General features: G+C 33.1%; 1 protein-coding gene across 1 annotated transcript in view; it reads right to left on the bottom strand.

Annotated features, from left to right (window-relative positions):
• Il1rapl1 (interleukin 1 receptor accessory protein like 1) overlaps positions 1-25,325 on the bottom strand; it is a 583,048-nt gene that overhangs the window by 248,142 nt on the left and 309,581 nt on the right. The window contains exon 5 of the mRNA XM_077107516.1: positions 22,281-22,355. Coding sequence (XP_076963631.1) covers positions 22,281-22,355 — 75 coding nt within the window. The remainder of the gene's footprint in view (positions 1-22,280; positions 22,356-25,325) is intronic.

Here is a 25,325-nt window from a genome sequence, read left to right as displayed (position 1 = left end):
TAACACAGAAATATAGGGGATTTTTTCCTCCTGAAAACACATGGACATATAAATGAAGCAATGTTTATTTGGGCATAAATCCATTAATGACAAAGAAAACAGAACAGGAAATCATAACAACATAAATGTGGAAGCTGGAAAATTAATAAACCTGTAATAATTCACTTAAAAGACCTGAAAAACTGAACCCCAATCCAACAAAGTGTGAAGCAAACAAACAACTTGATAAATGTGGAACTCCTCAAAGGCAGTGGAATTGATGACAGCGGCTATCTATGGAAGGATGAATGAAAGTAGAGTGTAAACAGGAGCAATCAAAGGTCTGTTTAAGAATCTGTTAGACATTGATTCCCTCCTCTGCCATGGCAGGGACTTTACATTTGTTATTGGGAGAAGTTGAATGAGAGTCCTTGCACAGTAGGAAACCAGACAAAGCTGAAACCACACTTTTATGCTGCACATGCATCCCATGCATCTCTGAGATGCAGTCATGGAGAATAATAGAGGACTCTTTTCTGTGAATCTGATGAGGAAAGACAAAAGACCTCAAAAATACAGATAGCAAGGACTCCCCAGCTAGCCAGAAATGCAAACCATGAAGCATGTGCTCAGTGGACTGTGAAGATCTGTCAGACATCTTTTTACTGCTCTACACTTAGTGATGAGCAGAGAATCAAAGACCACCAAAAAATTGAGGAACACCTTGAGCACGAGTGACAATTAATCCTGCAACTGAATAGACAACAGGAACTTAGGAAAATCTCCACACAGAAAGAAGAAATATTATTAGTGCCCTGTGACAAGAACAGAATGCTGTAGAAAAAGAGATATACAGGAGAATGAAAACCTTTAATAATGAAAAAATATATATCAAAAAAGAAAATAATTGGTACAAGGATTGGAAGATAAAGTTTAGAACATATCCTCAAAAGTAAAGCAAATAGAGAAAGAAACAGAATATTTCTATATCACATGACTCAGGTTTTACTAGTGTTTCTGTAGTCACAAGCAGCAACTAATAGATAGTAATGGAGCAAAAATTACTATGTAGAGGAATGAGAATACAGGAGATACACAGTTTGCAAGATTGTGTACTAGGGGTGAGAACTGGGAAGAGAACTATATATTCATCTTCAATAATTAGAAATCAAAATATGGTATTAATAGTTCAATTTCAATAAATAATAGAAAATGAATTCATAGTATGTTCATGATATTTAGAGGCATGGAACTAAATACTGAATGCCAGCTATAAAATTTGTTGGTGGTTACCTCTGAGAAATATGTAATGCTGTGGGTGGGGTTAAAAGGGGAAGCTTTCATTTTATGTAAGACAGCTTTCACAATATTACTCCAAAGTACAGGTATATGCAAGTGTGATGACAATAATCATTTGTGTCACTTGCTTCATTAAATGAAACATAAAACACACATATTAATGAGGAAATTCTACTCCCAAATAAAGGGAAAATACAATTGCATATTTGAATTAGTTTTCATTGTCAATTATTTTATTTTAGTGTGGAGAAAACAAAAAGTATTATAGTTTTTTTTCCCCTAAAGGCAGGACGTGATCAGTAATAGATAGCTGTGCTAGGTCTCAGATGCTCTTAGATATAACATTTGATGGGAGAGGTTTGAGGGAGAAGTTATAGTAAGGTTTTAAAACAAATATAAAATTGAGTATGTTCTATTTATATGGCTGGCATTTCCTCTGAGAAAACTTTCATGTTTTTGATCTACACTATCCCTTTAAACAATTACATATTACATTTATAGCAGATGCTAGTTTCTTTATTTTGAAAATAATATCATTTGGCAAACTGAATACATTGGCAACTTTATGATAATCCACTTGTTCATTTGTTTCTTTGTTTATTTAAATAATTCATGTGGTTTCTAAAATCCAAGTGTGTTGGAACCACTGACATTCAACATTCCCTTTACTTTCATGGAAAACCCACACGTAACTCTTTACTTTCAAAATACATTGAGCAATCCAGAATAAAAACCCCATGCCCACAGACAAGTGCAATCCCTGTTTGTTTCAAATCACATTGCATTATGTGGCCATTTGAGTACCATTTTTGTGACTAGCTGATGACCAACACAGCAGGATGAAATGCACTTAAATGAGCTGGAAAATAGAAGTCTCTCAAACACTCAGGAATCAATATGGCATGGAAAGACAAAGAAGAAGAAAACAATACAAAACCCCAAATTGGTAAGGAGGTCACATATATTTAAATGCAAATAGACATGCACTTAATAATAAATATGAATCAAATATGTATCTGTATATTTTAAAGAAATTGTTGAAAATGATTGAATCAATTAATTTTCTATTTTCTGCCATGGTCTCTGTTTTTAAATTTTTTTCTGTATTATTTGAAGTCCCAAAGTATTTTAGTGACATGTATACATAGTATCTCCTTTTGGGGGACATAATGAAAAGAAAATGAAAGCATAGCAGGAAAAATAGAAACATAATTCATGATGTCTCTACTACTGCATAATCTGATAAGATATATTTGTCAATGAGTGAGTGAAGTTACATAACTTTTTTGTTACTGTAATCAGCAGTGTTTTAGTCACATATCATACTTATGTTTTAAATAAAGTAAATTTTAATATATTTGGAAACTCAAAAGAGTTGATAATTATATAATAATATGATTTAATTAAAACTCTTAAAATGTTTTGTTTTCAGGACACAATAGAAAGTATATTTTTAAAAAATCCATTAAACCTGGATACCCAAGATAAAACACTGCAACCCAAGTCTTGGTCACTGAACAAGAACTTATTTGAGGCAATATATCAGTTGGTTCCTTTACAGGTAAATAAAGCACATCTCCATCATCTGTAGCTAAGAGAAAAATAAAGCATTCAGAAATTAGCATACCAAATTATTTTGATAATAATTTGAGACAGAATAAGAAAAATAAGTTATCCTTCACATCCATAAGTATCTGACCTCCTATACTATGTCTCTCAAAAGATCTCTCAAACACATCCTGCCCAAACACCTCGCCCAACCTATACACATATTTCTAATTGTGAGAGACCCTATACAGAAATCTAACAGAAACCTATAATCACAATTTGACTTACAATATTTCCATCAAATATTTCTTCTTTTTAATTTTTTTTATTATTGGCATTACCTTCCACCCATTCACCCATACCCACTTTCTTTTGATTCTTGTTTGCCAAATTTCCTATTAGTATATACATTGAAAATATTCATGCTTCTGATTATCCCTGATGTCTGATCACCCTAAAACCTGACCATTTTCAAATTATAATCTATTACTTCTCACCTAAAAAATTACCTTTCCAATGGGTTTTCTGACCTCTGATGCCTTTACTTTCTTTAATTCATTCTACTATAAGACTACCTTGCTAATTGGACTTTCTTCCTTTCATCTTTTTTAATTAAATCTTCATATGTATGAAAGTGTATATAAATGAATAATCTGGTTTAACTAATTTTTCTGACACTGCTCTTTTCTCATCAGTTCATTTGGCTAAACTTTGGCTTCAGTTGGTTGTAATATTGTCCAGTTCCCAAAGCTAACAGGTTTTCTCTTCTCTGTGCCTCTCCTAATGCTGGTGATTCAGAATTACCTTTCTATTTCATGTTTGTTTGACTAAATCCTAATCCTTAATTAAGGCATAGCACACACAGAACTTTTACCATGAGACTTTGCTTGATTTTGCCTTTGAGATAAGTCCATCCTCCCTAAAGTGCTAAAATGAATGTATTTTGGTATTTTCTTACCACTTTCCTAACTTTATGCTGGGCAAATAGTATAATTCAACATAAACTTTATAAAATGAATAATGAATAATTCCCTATTAGAGCTTTGAAGAAACATTTTTTTTGCAATGCTAGGAATCAAACCCAGGGCCTTGTGCATACTACCGAACTATATCCTCTTGAAAACTTTTAATATCATAGCTGCTTATTAATCATAACCTATACAATGCTAAACAATAAAAGTAACTATCCCCATAGTTTAAAAAAGTTATTCCTCTAATTTTAATGGTTAAATGCTAAGACATGTCTACCAATATAGAAAGATATATTATTCCCAACATTTTATTTGTGAAAACTTTGGGAACAATACAACATTTTTCATTAGTAGGTATTATCACAGCTTCACTTATTAACACAAGACCTTTTCTATTGCAAAGTGAATAAACTCTTGCCAAATCATAATAGAACAACTGAATATTTCTAAATTTGCCTATAAAGAATTTCAATCTAACTTTATTTGTTCTCTAACATCCATCAGGTTTATCTTGTTTTTCCTCTTTGAAAAAGGTTTAGAGAGATGTTTCCCTTTGCTTCAGAGGAAGGCTTTTAAAAGCTGGTATAGCTGGACATAGTGGAACATGCCCATAATTCCAGTAGCTCAGAAGGCTGAAGCAGGAGGATCACAAGTTCAAGGTTAGCCTCAGTAATTTAGTGAGGCTCTTAACAATTTTGCGAGACCCTGTCTCAAAATTTAAAAAATAATAATAATAAAAATAAAAGGGGCTGGCTCAGTAGTAAAATACCCCAGTACCAAAACAAACAAACAAATTCTGGTGCTATGGATAACTTCTGATAATGTCTTTCCTATTTGGTAACCTCAAGGAATAACTGTAAAAAGTACCTTTCAAGTAAAAAAAAAAAAGGACCAACAAACACAATACACATACACACGAAGAAACATACACACTGAGGAATGGTTTCTGATAATTATTGAATGAGGGCTCTTATCGACACTTCACTATTTGCTCTTCTTGTGAATTTTTACTCTGTATCAGTATTAGTTTTTGTGAATGTAGAAGAAGGTGTGACAGATATTATAGTGGGATAAATGGTACTCCATCTCCCAAAAAAGGTATGTCCCTATTCTAATCTCCTGGGTCTATAAAAATTAACTTATTTGGAAAAAGAGTCTTGGTAGATATAATGAAAGTTAAGCATCTTGAGATGAGAACATAATTCTCAATAGTCAAGTGGGCCTAAATTCAATGGCATGTGACTTTATAAGAATGGCAGAGGGAAATTTGAGACAAACAGAAGAGGAAAAAGCAGTGAAGATAAGGATGCAATGTTACCTACAGAGGCTGAGATTAGAATCTTGCCAAGGAAAACTACAACCACCAGATGCTGGAAGAAGCAAAGATTCTCCACTAGGGTCTTCAAAGATAATATAGTCATTGATTTTAGACTTCTAGCCTCAAAACTATGGGAGAATAAATATCTATAATCTGAAGGCCCCAGATTTGTGGCAATTTTCTATATAGTAGGCATAGGAAACCAATATAAACACAATATATTTTTTCCGTAAGGCAAAGTGCTCAGATTGTTGCTAAATTTCTACTATAATTTAAGATGTCACTTCTTCTTTCACTTCATCCCCAATTTCATTCCCCAGTATAATGTCATATTAGCTTCCACTTGGAAAGTTCTTTAGATTCTCTCTTAGACACTCTATGCCTAGGTTATAGAGTCTTCCTTTTTAATTTTAGTTTACTTTGTTATTTTTTTATGTGGTACTGAGAATTGAACCTAGTGCCTCACCTATGCTAGGCAAGCGCTCTACCACTGAGCCCCAGCCCCACCCTAGAGTCTTCCTTTCTTGACAGTAATAGACTTATTGATAAGATAACCCAGGTTTCAGAAAAGTATAGATCATGATACTAAGAAAACATCAGACCCACCATATAGGAAATTATGGTTTAAGAATCATATACATTCATGTATATTTATATATTCAAAACACACACACACACACACACACACACACACACACATATATATATATATATTCATATATGAAATTCATTAATTAATGCAGACATTAAAAATCCCCAACACAACAGAAAAGAGTGATTTGCATCCTCTATTCTAGATCTTTTGTGGTACTGGGGATTGAACTCAAGGCCTAAACATACATGCTGGCAAGCACTCTACCAGTGAACTACACCCCCAACTGATAGTTCCTTTCTTATAATAATTTTCACAATTGGTGGATGTTTTCTGATACTAATGTTTATGGAGTTTTCCACCCAATAAATGTCACCATATAGAAAGAATTGCAAATAACTTTCCTAGGTTAATACAGCATACATTTACATAATAAAAGCACTTATAGTTCTACATAAACCTTATCAAGTTAACAATAACATATTTATAAGCTATGGGCAAAATGTGCTATAAATGTCATAAAAATGCCATAAGCCCTATTTAAATTCTCATTTAACATTAATTTTGATCCAATTGTTTCAGGTTTTCTAAATGGATAATTTACTAATGTCTACACAGTTTTTAACTTTAAATGCTCAAATAATCATTAGCTGACTTTAAATTACTTATCTATATATAGTTAGATAATTATATTCGGAAAGAAAATGTGAATCCTAAATTAACAAAGCTCAACTTTGTGTGCAGGGAATTAATAGTCACAGTAAATTGACAAGTCAATTATTAGTTTCACTTTGCCTATTTTAAGAAGTGAAATGAGACCACTTGCTTTTTGCTTGCTATTTAAGAAGGGATTATAACTTGCTGCTTTTTAAAGAGTAAAAAGTCTGATGAACTAGCCCCTCTTCTATCAGCTTTTCTCACATTAACTTTTGCAGCTCACAAGACATTCTGTTCATGAACATTCTAAGTACTTCCATTTTCCTAAGTACCTTGAAAAGAAATTTCATGCTTGAAGATCAGTGGAAGAAAGTGTGTGTTAAAATGTACTTGAGAAAACAGAAGTACAAAAAAAATTGGAAAGAGAAAATTGGAGGCAAAGATTAACAACAGAAGTAGATCCAAGAGACAAGCAACTGAAAGGGGGAAAATAATCCAGTCCCCTCACCAAAACTTGAGGAACTGCCATGATTTAAATGGTATGATCTAAATGTGTCACCCTAAAATTCACATATTCATGTGTTGGATTTTTGTTTTGTTTTATTTGGTACCTGGGATTGAACCCAGGGGCACTTTACCACTGAGCCACATCCCCAATCCTTTTTTATATTTTGAGACAGGGTCTCACTGATTTGCTTAGGGTGATTTGCTTAGGGCCTCACTAAGCTGGTGAGGTGGCTTTGAACTCATGATCCTCCTGCCTGAGCCTCTAGAGCCGCTGGGATTACAGACATGTGCCACCATGCTCAGCTACATGTTGAATTTTTTTTAACATGGTGTCATTTTTTAAATACCTTTATTTTATTTATTTATTTACTTTTATGTGGTGCTAGGGATTGAACCCAGTGCCTCACGCATGCTAGGCAAGTGCTCTACCATTGAGCCATAGCTGCAGCCCACCCATGTTGAACTTTAATCACCAGTGTGCTTGTATTAGAAGGTGAGCCATTGGGAGGTAATTAGGTTACAAGGACTCAGAGAGCTTTGTAAGTGGGACTCAGAGAGTTGTACCAACTCTTCTGCCATTATGAGGATACCACTAGAGGGCACCTTCTATAAAGCAGAATTTCCTTTCAAGACACCGAATATACTGACACTTTGCTTTTGGGATTTCCATCTAGTTGATCCGTGAGAAATGAATTTCTGTTGCTTACAAATTATCCAGTATATGACACTTGTTTTAGTAGCCCAAACTGGCTAAGACAGAAATATTTGAAAGTCAAGTTAAAATTCAAATTAATTACTACTCAATGTCTTATTTGATGTGATAGAGAATATTTTAATGGTGGAATAAAAGAGAAATCAAGAAGTCAAGTAGTGTATAAGAATAGAAACCAATTAAAATATTACAAGAAAATCATCCATTAAAGAGAGTAGAGCTCACAATTAGGACTCAACAAATCAATGTAGAAGAAAACTACAATTCATATATAGAAATATATAGAAATGTCCCAACTATTGCAGCACATAAGTTTTGCTCACAGTCTATAAAATGGAGGCACAGTAGGCATCATAGCTGTTGAAAAGACAAAATGAACCAATGTGTCATAATGCTATGCAAGTATAAAATTCTCCAGAATCAAAGAGAAATTATGATCATCAATCAAGCAAAGCTACACTTACTGAGCCTGAACTTGTTAAACAAAAATCTCATTTGAATGAAAGCAGACAATCATGGCTGAAACTATAAGAGAGGAAACAAACTTATGGCTTCTTCTGGAGCAACAAAAGATGACACTGAGGTTAACTGAGATTATAATATAAAGTCCTTATGGAAGGGCATATATCTATATATTTATATACCTACCTATCTACCTATGTATCTAGTAGCTTTAACCAGACTTTGTGCCCACTTAATAATGAAGCAGGAAATGGGACTAGTGAACCTATTTCTTGGTCAAAGCCCTAAGATTGTAGAATCCATTTGACCAAACTTTAGAGTTCTGCCCCAAACTCAAGGTGCTAGTTAACTTTTTACCCTTGACCAGTTTTCTAGCTGAACTGTGAAATATAACTGTTCCTTTAACCCCTATTTATTTCTCCAAAGTCAACCTACTGCTCTGTTGTGACCTTCAATATCCAGCTGATCTCTCCTCCTCTGTCTTATCTGGATTTGATTTATTGCTTGGGCTTCCCTAGCCAGACTCCTGAGTCTTTCTCTAAGTGTCTCCCTCATCCATGAAAGAGAATCGTCTATCATACCAGGCAATCAAATCAAAACAAATATTTTAGGGTGGTTACTCCACTATTCTGTAGTATACAGCTATTGAAGTGGGTAAGTTATAAATGTGCTCTTTATTTGAGTATTAAAAGTGAGTGAATGCTACATGAATTGTTTATTAATATATTTCTGTTCATTCAGTACTGCACTAAATATTATGGAGGAAAATATTATATTCCAAGTGCAATTAGAGAAACAAGTATCCACAAAATGATGATAGAAATGCTCTGAGATGAGGAAAAACACACACACAACCCCCCCCCACACACACACACAGAATATTTAATTCTACCTAATGAGAGTAAAGCCCAGGAAAGATTCACAGGGGTAACAATGAAGTAGATGTTAAAATTTGAATATGGAGGCACAAGGATTGAGGTATGCAAGGGAATTCCAGATGAAGGATGAAAGATGTATTGTGCAGGTCAATAATAAAGTCAGGAGTGCTTGGACAGTGGTGCAGGCTTAATAGCAGGGAGAATGAAACTAAGAAGGAAAAATGTGGTCTGATTGTGAAGGGGATGGCCTTTATCTTCTAGATAACAGGCAAAGACATTATATTTTAAAGCAGGGACTCTGGTATTACTTTAATTTACAAACAGTACTTTCTTACAAAATCAAAGAGTCTGATAAACTAATTCATTCAAGTTTTGCTAGTGTGAACTAAAACTCCTAATGCTTATTATATGAATTTATTTTTTGTTGTCCTAATTCTATTATCATACACAGGAATGATGATTACATTAAATTCATAAAAGCCACCACATGTAGGCTTTAACTAATAAGGCAAGGATATTCACTGATCCTGTTTTGACACATCCTCACAAGTAAATTACTTAATACCAAATTTCAAGTAAGGGGTATTAGGAGCAAAAATAAATCCATGGAGAAATTTGTAGAGAAAAGTAAGTACAAATGTTTGCTGGGATACTTAACAGGTGTTTCTGTTTTTGATAATAAGTCTGCAAAAACAGAATAGACATATCTACTTCTTTGTGAAGTCAGATTTCTAGAGAATTTTCTCACTTGATTCTACCCTCCATGATTCTTCCATTATGTGATGGGGGCAATTTTCCTTTCATAATTTACTAAGTTTTTCTAAACTCTCATTATGGGATGATAGATATTACTACGTTAGTTGTTCTAAACACATTAAAGAACAATTTATACCATGTTTCAATCCATGATAGCCATTCTGAATCCTACTATAAACTTTCATCATTTTAAAGATGGCTCCATAGTGTAACTGTATTTGGTGGAATGAACATAGGATTTGCCACCAATTGAGGAATCAAACACTAAGGTCACTGAACTTAAATTATTTTCCTATTTTCCTGATATAGTATTAAAAGGGAACCGGAAGCCAAACTCTGTGGCACACGCCTGTAATCCCAGCATCTCAGGAGGATGAGGCAGGAGGATTGCGAATTCAAAGCCAGCCTCAGCAACAGCAAGGCACTAAGCAACTCAGTGAGACCCTGTCTCTAAATAAAATACAAAACAGGGCTGGGGATGTATCTCAAGTGGTAGTGCGCTTGCCTGGCATTCATGAGGCACTGAGTTCCATCCTCAGCACCACATAAAAATAAAATAAAGATATTGTTTCCACCTAAAACTAAAAAATATATATTTTTAAAAAATAAAATACAAAATAGAGTTGGGGATGTGGCTCAGTGGTCGAGTGCTCCTGAGCTCAATCTCTGGTACCCCCAAAATATATTAAAAAATAAAAAGGAATTTGAATTCCTTTACATAACACGTTTTTCTCCCATCACCAATGGTCTCCATTACCCATTGTTGCATTACATCTGGCTTTACTTTACTCATTTAGATTAGATGAACTTGAGTTTATGATCCATACTCTAAAATTTTCATCTTTCAGAAAACATTTATTTTCCTGAAAATGTCTTCAGCAGCTGAGAATCTAACATTTAGTTTTAAAATTCACATTAAGTTCAAGGTTGAGAGATAACATACTACACAGGTTAGATCCTGCAAAGAGAAGAATGCAGGTCTAGAGTTATAACAATGAACAAACCAATATTATCACATAGTATACATTTCTCCGCTGACATACCAACACTCTTCATGCCTATAAAAATTATGACATACAGAAAGGTGAGAAGAAATAAAGAAAAGATCTAGCATTATTTCAGTATTTCTTGATATACCTCATATCTTTTAAGTGATTTGTCACTTCTGAATTGGGCCCTGACTGTAAAATATCAGAATCTGTAATTTTTCAAGTTTTAATTGTCTATAAAGGGGAAGCAGAATAAGATAGGAGCTAAGTAAAATCCTCCAGAGATCTCTCCTCAGACACAGTCAAATTACCTTCACAAGAGGTAAGCAAGGTCCCTCAAGTGAGAGGCCATATTGCCTGCTTTTAATATAATAAAACAAAAAGACCCATCAAAGAAGTAAGAAAAGAAAGAGTTGCCCATATCACCCTTTTCTGACTTCAAGCAGCCAGTATAGAGACAGAGGTCTTCCACTTGAGGGAACAAGAGAAAATTTAGGCCAGGCCTTAGACTTAAAGTCCAGTACCAGGCCAGACATAGTAAAATTCATTGGAAAAAACAAATGAATAAAAGAAAGGAAGAAAGAAAAAAAGAAGAAAATATTTTCTAGGCCTAGGAAGTCAACCAAGGCCTAGGAAGTCAACCAATTAAAAAATAAAAATTCCAAATTAACTTTTGCTTGAAATAGCTACATATTTGGGATAAAAATAAACATTTTGGATTATTTGATTCCTAAATAATTCATAAATTGCCTCACTTCTCCATTTTATTTTGTGCACTAAAAGAGTAACTAAAAGAAAATAAAATCCTGTGCTGTCTATCCTGGAATCTATAACAGTAGGATCCCCCTTTTATAAAAAAATATTTTTTATTTATAATTGGACACATACCTTTATTTTATTTATTTATTTATTTTTATGTGGTGCTGAGGATTGAACCCAGGGCCTTGCGCATGCTAGGTGAGCACTCTACCATTGAGCCACAACCCTGACCCCTAAAATCCCCTATTGATTGAATATTTTTTTCATATATAGTCACTGATATTCTCTGTGACACTTAATTTCACCTGAAGCTAAAATCTCATTTATCAATTTAATGTAAGTTTCACCATTTTATTTATTTCCCAGTATATATAAATATTACTCTCACTCTCTAATTAGTAGTAAAACCTAATAAACACCTTTGTAAACATATTATTCATGGAAATTCTAAAATCAATATAAATAACATTTTTGCCTAAGAAGAATATCTTTCTATAAACCAAAAATAAATATGTGATATGTAATTTGGAAATATATTTTCATATTACTTATAAGTAGGCTATACATAATAAGCATATTACATAAGAATAATTGTATTGTACCCACATTAATTTTAGTCAAAATAATCCATTTTCAGAACACTAAAATTTTTAATTAATTAAAAAGTCTTAAAGATGAGAAGATAATTATATTATCATCTCAGAAAAACATGTTCATCAGAAACACTTAAACTTTTTCTTTGAAGAAAACAAAAACATATTTTACTAAACTTTCTCTAAGCTATTTCACTCAATAGCTTTTTACTGAATATTTGTGGTAATAATCTTAAATTTCCTGTGATTTGTTATATTGTAAGTATCCTATTTCTACTGATGGCTTGATGTGACAGGATGCACTCAATTTCACTTTTCCAGTAAAGTAATACACTTTCTTTTACTCTCTTCCTACTCAAAGAACTGCCAACATTCCGTAAACACAGTTCTTCACAGGAAAGTCAGAGGTAGGTGCCTTGCTTTTATTAAACTAGAAACAAAATCATTCATAGAGTGAGAATGCCTATAGCTTGCCTGTAAGTTTGAGAAGAAGGTCACTGGGGAGAAGTGGGAGGGAAAGGGAATTATTGATTTTCTCAGAGTCTTGCACAACTTCAAGGCTTTCTCTGATGCTTCTTGTGGACCAGATGTGGCAGTAGGAGGTATCTTCTGACAAGACTGCTGATCCAAAATTTACCTTAAGACAGATGAATTTTTGACACCAAATCTTTATCAGGCCTTTCTTTTTCTTTTCTTTATTATTTAATTGGTTACTATAAGTTATAAATGAATTATTATAAATTTTAATTATAAAATTTTAAAAGAGATCTTTAGTGTTTCTGAGAAAGTATAACCGGGATTTCATGTAGTGAATTGGAAAGAGGCCCTTTCACAAGAATTTGCTGTGGGGTTTATGTTTTAAAATGTATGGATGCTGTATGCATTGGCTTCATGTAAGCATCTGGCATATTTTTGATTATATGTTTAGGTAAATTTGTCAATAATTTTATTCATAGAGCTATAAGTTAAAATTAATTATATGGCTTTTATACTACAAAGAAATGCATTATTAAATATGTGCAAATATATTAAGTTAAAAAGAAATTATTGGAAGAATGATGTCACAGAAAGGGACATATGAATTCCAGAAGAATCAAAATACAAAATGCACATTTTAAACTTGGAAAAATCATGGGCAGTCATTCTATTGGTATACATTTCAACAAAACCAAGCCAGGTAACATAACAAGATATCCTGAAAAGTTGTATCCTTTATGAATAGAAAACAGTTTGTCATATTTGAATATGAGATATTCTGTTTACTTAAATAGTCTACCCTTCCATATAAATTTTCAAAAGATTAGATTAAAATGAAATACTGTTGGTTCTGAAGTTGATGAATAAAACTTACTATTTCCTATGAGGAGTCATACAGTCACAATGGGAACATTCCTTTCTACTGATAGACAAGGGGAAGTCATATAAGGTGACGGGTGGATGATTCTTTGTCTGGGTTAGTTAGAAATGTCACTTGGAATTTCATATTGATGAATCTCATCTTATGAAAATGTAAAAATCTGCATTACCATTGAGAAAAGTTATGGAGGCGATTATTCAATTACAAAAGGGTTCTTATATACAATTATTCACAAACGAGTTTCTTTAAATAGCATATTTCCCTTGTGCATATAAATCTTTCATTGATAATTAGCTTCTTAAAAGAGTCTGGGGGACAGAGCCTCTTAAAGCTGACATGTTAAGCCACTGCTAATTAAAGATCAATCACAAATGAAGGGAACACGTTTCTGAAATTATGATGATTTAATTTACCCGCAAATCCAGATGAACATACTAAGTTCATAAAGTTTGACTGGAATGCTGGTATCCTATTTTCATAATCATATTCTAGCAAAACTTATTTTTTCATGAAAAGTCTGCATGGAATTTAGGAGTACTCAGTTATTTAGCCAAAATTCAAAGAGGAAATATTTGAATGAACATCTATCTTTATATTCAAACTTGAAGTGATTTGAGTCTTTTTATAGCTTCTATTTTAATGGACATCAGTCATGTGGTGCATACTGTTATTCGGAAACCTCTTTCAATATTCTACAGCCTAAGATCCTTTGATAGGTTTATTTTTTATAAATTGGCATTTACTTTGCAAATTCAGGAGCAGTTCTTGTTAATATAGGATACTCACTGCATTTTTCTGTGCTAGTAAGCTTCAATCATTAAGAATGACTTAGAAAGCTTTGTGATAACAGTGCTTGTCATGGGAGAAACAGTGTTTTCTATAAAATGAACATGACTATCACCAAAGCCTTCATGAGGAACTTGACAGGCATAATGGTTTGATGCTTTGTTTTGTAAAATTATTCTCGATGTTTCTTGTCTTAATAAATATTATGCCTGAATTCCTTTAGTTTAGAAAAAGAATTTTTCACTTTTAATTTCATCTTGATAGTCATTTATAAGTTGCAGTATACATTAAATTGTATTTGTAAAAATATGAATTAGGCAAGGGTTATGGCTTAGTGGTAGAGCACTTGTATAGCATGTGCAAGGCACTGGGTTCGATTCTTAGCACAACACAAAAATAAATAAAGTCCATCAAAAATGAATTTAAAAATATGAACTAGGGATAATTTCATTCTTTTATCTATGTATATAATATATGCTCTTAGATAAACTTGTTATGAATTAAGCAATCTAAAAATCAATGATTTCTATAAGATAAAGTAATATTTAAGAACAAAATTTCAGTATGCACAATTGGGTCCTTAGAGGGGAGATGGAAATTAATTTTCTAAAATGTTACACATGCTCCAATGAAGTCCATATCTCCTGCCACAATAAGATATTCTAGTAAGAATATAACAAGAATAATAATGACATGATGATGATGAAAATAGAAACAATGAGTTTTTGTAAAATTTTCATGTAAAAATGTATAGTCATTTGGTCCCTGTTTTCTTATCAGTAAAATTAAAAGTACTTGATAACTTCTAAGCTCCCTTCACCCCCTAAGATTCCTAATCTAGAACTGTGACAAGTTATACCTATATAGTTACTTAACTGGCCAGTGATAAATAAAATAGTACTTTTGGTGCTACAATAAAAGAGTAGTATGTATAATATGTGCCAGGAACTAGACTGGGACTTGGGAATTTCAATGGACTCTACATTGCTTTTGTGACAGCACACTTTCTTGCACCTTTTTCTTTCTTCTCACTTCTCTCCTTTTGACCCCTTTTCAAAGTAAGAGAACATGCAGGCTCATTTACATTTTCTCTGCATCTGTTTTTAAAGTCTTTTAACAAATGCTTTAAGTGGCTTCCAAATTCTTGGATATCAATGGCTTATAGAAACTGTTGTAACCTCCATGTCCACCTTTTTTGGGTTTCAAACTTGTCTTAGCACTGGGCTGTGAGCACATAGCACTTAAAAAGGAAGTTAGACTTCTGCTTCGATAACAGGTTTTAAAGCACACGTGAAAAACTGCATCTTTTTTCCTCCAAACTATTCCTCCTATCACCAAAGAAGAACTTTGAATTTGAGAATCTGTGAGAATCATAAAAATAGGTCATATAACAATTGAAGAATACTGCCTTTAATTCATTGATTATAACTTAAATATATGAAATATTAACCTAAAAGCCAGTATGACAAAGATTACCTTTCTGATCAGAATCACAATAATCAATGTCCTTTTTGGTTTTGAAAGTAGTATATCAGACTAAAACAGATGTTAAGTGTCATTTATCATGACACAATACATTTGGACTAAATAGAACTGAATGCTATCAGTTTAAACAATTGTAATACCAGTCTTCAATGTTTTAATTATGATATCTATTTGTCCAGAAGCTCTAATTTATATATGACAAAGTTTATGTTGTGAAGTAGAACTATGCTGAACTGCATGTCTTTCTTAAGTGTGCAACAAGCAATCACTTTTCATAAAATGTTTAGACTTTGAGGCTGGGTTGTAGCTCAATGGTATAGTGCTTTCTTAGCATGTGTAAGCACCTAGGTTCAATCCTCGGCACCACATAAAGATAAATTAAATAAAGGTATTATTTCCATCTAAAGCTATAAAAATATTTTTAAAAGTTTAGACTTTGAATATTATTTTTCATTAGTAAAAAGGAACATTTTATGATTTTTTACTTGCTTTGTCAGTGAAAATATGACTTGTGCATTCTTCATGGAATATTAAAATCAAGTCAACAGCATTACATTTGCTTATGTCAAGTGGTAGAATAACTGGAGATGGAAAAACCAAAACCGTCAATACTTTTCCTATTTGTGGGAAGAAAGATCTTATTTGCATCACTTGCACAACTCAGCAACATAGTATTTTTTTTTTTGTTAGAATCAACAGTATTACCTGCCACTTTCAGAACTGGGTACCAAATTCATCACCTAAATAATTATATTTCTAGTAAATTGACATTAAGTATTTACGTACCCTAGAAAAGAAAATGAAAACATCTTCCTAAGTTTATTAAGACAGAGTAATAACTACTAAAAAGGTGTGCTTTGTTTCAAGACAATAGCAGCTATGGAAATATAAAACTAGAGAGCATATATTACAGAGCTATTTTTCTCTATATAAAATAATTTCCTATAGGACTTCATTGGATTAATACCTAGCATGCTTGTAATAGATTCCATAGGCAATATATTCACATTCATATTTACAGAACACATATGACATAGAAATAGAATGATTAGTTTAGCAACATGGTTAACTAACATATGATTTTCACAAGTTTCTTGTAATAATATCTATCAGGATCTATATATAAAGTATGGACATTTCCCCTCAATGTAATTAAATTTAAAAATTTTTCAACTACAGTATGGTGAAACAAGACAGAGTGTCAGTTAATTTCCAGTGTGGAATTTTAAAAATTAGACTACAGTTAAATTGGGTAAAGGTGTACATATATGTCCAAGATCTATGTAAAGAATATTTTTTTGTAGGTTAAATTGTGTTGTCAGCTATTCTCCTCTAAATGTTAATGTCTGGTGAATACTTGTTACCAACTCAGATACTCCAAGATTTTGCTTGTTATTGGATTTAACAAATGAAAATAAATTAGTAAAGGAAAATAAGAATGCTGCTGGACCTCTTCTTCAGTCTAATCTCCTAATTATATTATCTTGAAGAAAATTTGGAGATGTGCCTTTTGTACACCTTATTATGAATTAGTGTTTATTGACATTCCATGTGCCCAGAGTGCTTTGTAAAATTGCTAGGTACTTAATTAAGAAACACAAAATCTAGAGGAAGTTCCCAGTTGAACATTAAGATGATCAGAAGAAAATGGATAGGGAATGTAGATATGCAATTAAGTTTGTATAATTCATCAACCATAGACATTTTCATAAATAAATTAGGTTTATTTGAAACCCTCCAAATATGGAGAAACTCAAAACCAGTGAGTCTACTTATATACAGTAAAGACAGAAAAAAGGTAAAAGGGGAACAGCAATTTGATTTCAAAGAAAAGAGAGCTCTGTGCTATAAAGGTATTTAATTAAATATTAAAATGTTACTATATTCATTATATATATTTGGTAAGAGTGTAAAATTTTCTCTGGTAAGAATTCTAAAATTATGTAGTAAGAGCCTTTAACAAAATTATTCCTTTTATCCACAATCTTTTTTTCTTTAGAAATATGTCCTGTTGAATAAGGTGAAAAGGATAATACATAAGTAAAGATCATCACATCATTATTTGTGATGAGAATTAAAAAAATACAAATGTCCAAAAATACATATGAAATTATATGACTTCATCTGGATGTTATGTAGCCATTAAAGGATATTTTCTGAGAATATTTAAAAGCAGTCAAATGTGCATACAATACAGAGTTTAAGAAACAAGATCCTTTTCGATATTTTACCCAAATTTCCACCATTAACCTGCATAATTATTTTTTAGAGAAAAATACAAAATTTAAGTAAAGTTTGACATCTACTTACAATTCTCAGTAAATTCTGAGTTGTAAGCTATAATTAGTCTCTTTAGGTCAAAGCTAAGGTGGATTTCTACACTTTCAAAAACTGGTAGCAATGGAATATGCCATTCTCTGATCTGGAAGCTTCTGAAAATGGGCTCCTAGACATAACATTCAGACCAGATCTCTGAATGACATCTACAGGGCTCACACTCAGCAAGTCAATTGTGTTTGTCTTTTGACTCTCTTGAATACAGCAGCCTGAAAAATACTGTCAGATTTACCTCTTGGATTGACCTTCAGAATTCTGCAATGTGATTTCTGGGCCTTTTGCCCAAGAAAGTGCTGTCCATATATTTGCTGATTCCTGAAAGTTATTTAAAAAGAACAAAGTTCTTTTTTTCACATTTAGAAATAACACACAGATGTCACTTAAAGTGGAAATGTCAAACCTGCCAATTTTACATATTTTATATAAATATAGTTACCATTACATTGTTTCCTAAGTACTTGGCCTTTTAGTGCCATTTGCTTTCTACAATGAAATAGTTTAAATGATACTACCAGACTATTCCAGTTTGAGAAGATGAAGGAATTAGAACAGGAAAATACAAGTGATACTGAAAAGCAAAACAAAGCAAAGGCTGGCATGGCCAGCAGATGGCAGTACAAAGTGAATGTGGACCTGGTGTAGTTGGAGCACACCTGAAATCTCAGCTGTTTGGGAGGCTGAGGCAGGAAGATCACAAGATCCAGACCAGCCTGAGCAACTTAACAAGACACTATCTAAATAAATAAATAAATAGATAGATAGATAGATAGATAGATAGATAGATAGATAAATAAATAAAAGGGGGTGAGTGAGCTCAATTTGTAGTACTGAAAAAAATGTGAATGTGGAGATTAAGGGTAATTCCAGGAACTCTGTGATTTTATTGAAGTTTATATAATGAATTATATACATTTGAGATGAAATCAGATAACTGATGGACCTAAATTTACTAGGGATTTTTGGATGTATGTGTAATTTAGCAAGGATATAGAAGGTAGATCAACAGACATGAACCAGCTCAGCTTTGTATATTTCTGGATTTTTAAAGTTATAACTCATACAGGTGTTTCGTTATATTCTGAGGTTAACTTTAGATTTAGGAACAGGTTGAGATAGATCCATGATTTCTTATCCACTGAAATTATCTTGGAGCTTTTCACCTACTCATAAGGGGAGACACCACTTACAGGTCCATGTCTCTGAGACATACAATCCTCCTACTGCCACTCCATGACTATGCATCAGTCCCTCTTTCTTAGGATTTGATATCACATATGGCACCTGTAAGCACAAGATGATGGAGGCAGGAGGCAGGAGGCAGACCTTGTATCAGCAAGCTCTTTTTTATTCAGAGGCAGAGTCAATCCATCAAACAGCTGATGGGGCTCATTTGGGGGGACAGAAAATGGCAATGGGCTTAAGTAAAGGTCTGAGTTTTCTAGGCTTAATTCAGGGTTGGACAGGATGGTAGTTCCTGGAGTTCATTGTATTGGAGTCAGCTGATCTATTAGGGTGGGACAGGAGTGTGGATAGGGAATTTCCTGGGGCTTATTATATTGGAGTCAGCTGACACATTAGGGTGGAGGGTCAGGTGCCAGTCAGGTGTGAGTTCCTTTTGTGTTCCTTCTCTCTGGCTGCAGCCTGTGCTTTTAATTGACAAAAGCTTCAATTTTACCCAAGACAAGGCAGGTGGGGGAACTACTGCAGATAGGGGAAATGTCCTGGGACCCTTATTCCATATCCTTCAGATCCTGTCAGAATGATAGCTTTTTCACATGTGGAAAAAGCAAAATTTTATCCTCAAGGAAGTTAAAGTCAAGGTATATATTGGAGAAAACAAGTATATTTTAGGTACCTCAAATCTTTTTGCAGTTAATGCTCTTTCCTTATCTTGACTTATATTTTTTTTTGTTGTTAATTCATCTACTAGCAACAATAGCATGGCTATTATTTCAAATGAACTGTCACTCAAAAATCCAAGGATAAATAATGGTTAAGTTTTTCTAACTAGCAAGTCATTTATCTGGTGATGCACTATGAACTGGAATCAAAAACTGAAATAAAACGAAAATTGTTTAAAAGAATCAAGATGTGCCAAGTGTTGTAGTGCATATCTGTAATTCCAGAAGCTCAGGAAGCTGAGACAGGAGGATTATAAATTCAAGGCCAGCCTCAGCAATTTAGGGAAGTCCTAAGCAAATTAGCAAGACCTTGTCTCAAAATTGAAAAAAAAAAAGCTGGGGATGTGACATAGTGGTCAATCCCCCCTGGATTCAATCCACAAACCCTGTCCCCGGCAAAAATAAAAATTAAAAAAATTAAAAATAATCAAGATGCCAGGTTGATGTCTTTAGTTGTGGTTAAAGACAACCATGTTCCTTTGTTCAGTGACAATAAAGGAGTTAGAATATTTCTTGAGCATTTTGTTCATAGACAGGCCCATACATCTTCAAATGAATACATAGTCAAATCATTCAATTTGCATAATAAATTTTCAATATAATATGGGTAGTCTTTATGATTTTGTTTAAGAAAAGGTACTATTTTAAAAATAGCTTTACAATTGTATTTTACAAAGCACTATAGTAGAAGGTAATTTGATTTATTCAAAATTCAAGGACAATAAAAAAACCCAATGGGCAACCATCAACCATAAAATTTTTTAATTATGTTGTCAAATAAAGACATACAATTAAAAACATAAAAATTTCATTTTTGTTATGTCCATTACAGATAACTACTACCACCATAACTTTCCCTCTTCTTTGCCCAAGATGTTTAAAGTTTTACATAGCTTCTTAGAAATATATCTTCCAAAGAGTTGTTGAAATTGCTATATAAGCATGGCCACTCTTGAGAATTTATATTTCATTTTTTTAAATATAACATTGCTTTAATGCTACCTATAGCCTTCCATCTAAAAATATCAAGAATACTACTACTTGCATATTTATGATATTAATTCAAAAGGTTTGAATTTGCTATAAAAGAAGTATATTAAGGGGCTGGCTTTGTAGCTAAGTGGTAGAGTGCTCGTCTTGCACGTGCAAGGCCCTGGGTTGGATCCTCAGCACCACATAGAAGTAAATAAACAAAATAATGTATTGTGTACAAATAAAATATAAATATTAAAAAACAAGAATTAAAAGTATATTAATACTCAGTCTATATAAATCCTGCATATGATCATCCCTCAAAATTAGCAAATATAGATATTTCCAGTGTTGGAGAACAATTGAATACATTAATATAGGCTTACAAGTTCTAAACCCATCATCGCATCTTTGTGCAATATAACAGATATGTTTTTACACATCTGTACTTTGTAATCTTCATTCAGAAAACATTTATAATTGTCATCTAACTTCTCACCCCATAAACAATAATAACATTTAATTTAAGGGATGGGCTACATTGAATACATCTTCAGTTTGGAGATTACATATATATGTAAGTGTATACACACGTGTACCACATATCAAATTAAAATAAAACCTAAGAGAATATATATAATGGATAACTGAATATAGCTAAGTGACTAAAAAATCCTCTACTTTTGTCTAAGATAAGTATTGTAGAATTCTAATTCATGTATAACTAGTTCCTTAACCAAATGCCACTTGATCAAATTTAAGTAATATATTATCTTAAACAATTACCACAATGTCTATTATGTTGTATTAGATTTTTTTAAAGAGAGAGAGAGAGAGAGAGAGAGAGAGAGAGAGAGAGAGAGAGAGAATGAACTTTTTTTGTTTTTGTAGATGGACACAACACAATGCCTTTATTTTTATGTGGTGCTAAGAATCGAACCCGGGTCCTGCCCATTCTAGGCAAGCGCTCTACCGCTGAGCCACATTTCCAGCCCCTGCATTAGATTTTTAAAATGCTTTTTTTTTGCCATAATCATAATGGTACCATTTATTTTAATGAACTTCCATCCCTTTCTCTGAATTTCAGAAAATTCATGTTAATATATTAATAGATATTATAAAATAGTTCCATATTGCCTATTTTAAAAAGAATTCAAACATTATAACATTACACTATACTATCATTGCTAAAATCATCAGTCTATTTCATTTCCCAATAACCATCTAAATAGCATATATCCATTTTGGTCTCAAGGTGTACTTTGCAGAGAAGAGAATGTCATGTGTGCTGGCACTTCCTAATTCTGTCCTCTTTAAATACCTATGAGTTTAGCTCAGAGTATCACATGGTAACAATGTAGACTTATTAACTGTCAGAATATACTAAAAAAATATATTAACTAGAATTAAGGATTTACTTACCCAGCTGGGTCTCCTGAATTGTCAGTTTACTTTCCATAGGATACAAAAGCTTGGGTGGCTTATCAGTCAGAGGAGCTGGAAAACAACAATAATAGTACAGAGACTTATAGTTATGTTGCATGAACTGAATGATAGCATACAGTTTATTTTCTCAAAGTAGTGTCAAAGCACTCTACCAAGTAATGACTTTCATATTGCAGGTGGTACCTTCAGGCAAGCTGGAAAGCTATTAGATTATACAAGAGTAAAATATAACATTTCCAGATCAACAGTCACATGACACCTTTGAATTACAGAATCAGGATTGGTCAATTCTTAAAAAAAAATCAGACTGTTTCATGATACATCTTATATTTATATCTTATTTTTTTAAAGGGATGCCCTCCATTTTTTAATATTAAAGCTACACACATACGTATGTGGCATGTAGTAAAACATTATTCAGTATAGAGGTTAGTCATTGTTCTTAATTCCATTTATATTTTCCATACTGGATCACATTACCTCAAAACACAGAATCTATTAATTGCATTAAGTGTTCCTACATATAGATGCACTAAACGGGTTAGCAATGTGACATTAGTGTCAGTACAAGCATGCACACTCATGCCAAGAGGATATTTTTAAATGGTATTTTCCCTTTAGTCTAAATCTGTATTACTATTATCTGTTACATTTTGTAGTGTATGTATATTGCTAATTTGCATGATATACTTTCTTTGATTTGAAACTTCCACACATTTCTGCTCTGTGCTCTCATCAATTTCATTTATCAGCAACAAGTTTAAGAGTTTGCTACTATACATTGGGAAGATGGGCATCCTATTACATCCTTCATTCCTAGTAAACTAGACTTTCTGGACTTTAGACAAATAGTTCTTCATTAGTTCCCCCTCCTGCCCCCACCCCTGAATTGCCTAGGTCCCTGGAAATCTGTCACTGTAACTTCTATTCTGTATAAAAAACAGACATTGATCAATTAAGGGTCAGTGAACTAAATGTTTTTGCTTTGAGACTTTCTTTTTTCCTTGCCAGGAGGACATGCCAGCTTGGTTGATAACTGGAAGGTGGATTTAGACAGAACTGCCGGGTATTGGCTACATGTACTCATCACCAGAGGATTCAAGAATTCAAACTGCTTCAGCAGTTTGCCTCCATGTCTCTTTAACAGAAAACACAGTCAGTGCAAAGGGATAGTGCATCCCAAGTTAGAAAAACAGCGACGAGCTCTTAGGATCATTATGGTTTAGATATGAGGTGTCCGCTAAAAGCTTATGTGTGAGAAAATGCAAGAATGTTCAGAGGTGAAATGGTTAGATTGTGAGAGTCATAGCCTAATCTGTGGATTAATCCACTGATATAGGTTAATTGGGTGGTAACTGTAGGCAGATAGGGTATGACTAGAGGAAGAAGGTCACTGGTGGTATAGCATTTTATATCTTGTCCTTAGTAAGTGGAGCTCTCTCTTTCTCTCTGCTTCTTGGTTGACATGTCCTGAGCTGTTTCCCTCCACCATGCTCTTCTGCCACGATGTTGGCCTCACATCAGACCCAGAGCAATGGTGTCAGCTGACCATGGACTGAATCTCTGAGCAATGTAGTCAGCTGACCATGGATCTCTGAAACTATGAACTAAAATAAAATTGTCTTCCTCTACATTGTCCTAGTCAGTATTTTGGTAACAGAGAATAAAAGTTGATTAAAACAAGGGTCTTTATTGGGGAGACCAACCTCATCTAGGACTAATTGCTGTGTTCATAACTAATTGAATGCATTATTTATTTGCCTTCATTACTATTTAACAAGAATATGGGAATAAAAGTGAAAAACGAAAGTTTGGGTAATAGGATGAGATTAATTGCTCTGAAATTCTCAAAAATATAACATCACTGAGTAACCTTAAATGCTCTGATTTCATGCCTCAAGTGATCTTAAAAGATTTGATTCTCTTACTAACAAAACAATCAGCTTATTTACTAAATGTTGTCAAAATAGTTCACCATTAATAGGTTAAAAAGTCACACTTCTTCAACTCTGGTTATCAAATGAATTTTAGTGAACTTCACAAGCCATGATGATGTCAAAATAACTGGGTTTATTTTAATAAGTTTCTTAGTTTAAAAATCTTGTGATTATGTAGTTACTAGTAGATAATTTGACAGTTTGTTTTAAAAAGCAGTTGAGAAAATGTTCCATGCTCAAACACTTCCCACACTAGCCTGTGGTAAGGGGAAACAAAATCTGTATAGAAAGATAATATAATCCATATGTAGCACATTTGTTCAGAAATGTAAAATAGGTTTTTGTTTCTCTGCCCTACCCTACCACCCACTCTGTGACATAATGTTATGTCCTGAAGAATTTTCATATTCTGTCATTTGACAAACTTCATGTTAGCATAGGAATTCTTCAAGTCTAGATCATGAAATCATAAGATATTAGGGCTAGAGAGAATTCAGTGCTTATTAAGTTATTTTCAATTTTTAAAACTGTTTCCTAAAGTCATGTTATTTGCACGGATCTCCTCTGGGCAGAAAAAGTAAAAAAGGAGAGAAGGACTGACCCACTGGGCATGTCTCCAAGCCTTGGGATGTCACCCACTCCTATTTGACAGAAGTAGCTCTGTTTTGACAAAGGTAGCTCTCTATCCATCAATATTTCATCCACAATTTTGATGGACCAAATTCAATTCAATTCAACTTACACATGTTAAACACTATAATGTTCCAGACACTCTGATAGGTGGTTAGGAATGACTCTGTTTTTTGTCCTTATACTTTACAGTGATCTGTGGCTTAATAATAAAAATAAACATTTGAACTGATAAAAATCCCTTTGTTTAAGAGACCAAGGATCTGAGGCTCAAAGAGATCAAAAAGTTTGCAAAAGGTAACAAAGCAAATCCAAGCTAGAATCCTTGCTAGATGTTTCCACTCAATTCTTTATAATGTGCACTTTGAAAATTCTGTCAAGAAACTTCTGCATAGGCCTGTACAAAGTTCCCTTCAAGATGTGTACAATCTGTTAAAAAAGTAAAAATATGCAA

Source organism: Callospermophilus lateralis, chromosome X (genome assembly GCF_048772815.1).
Source record: "Callospermophilus lateralis isolate mCalLat2 chromosome X, mCalLat2.hap1, whole genome shotgun sequence".
In the NCBI taxonomy this organism is placed as follows: domain Eukaryota; kingdom Metazoa; phylum Chordata; class Mammalia; order Rodentia; family Sciuridae; genus Callospermophilus; species Callospermophilus lateralis.
Note: the sequence above shows the minus strand (reverse complement) of the source record. Positions and strands in the feature narration are given on the sequence as shown.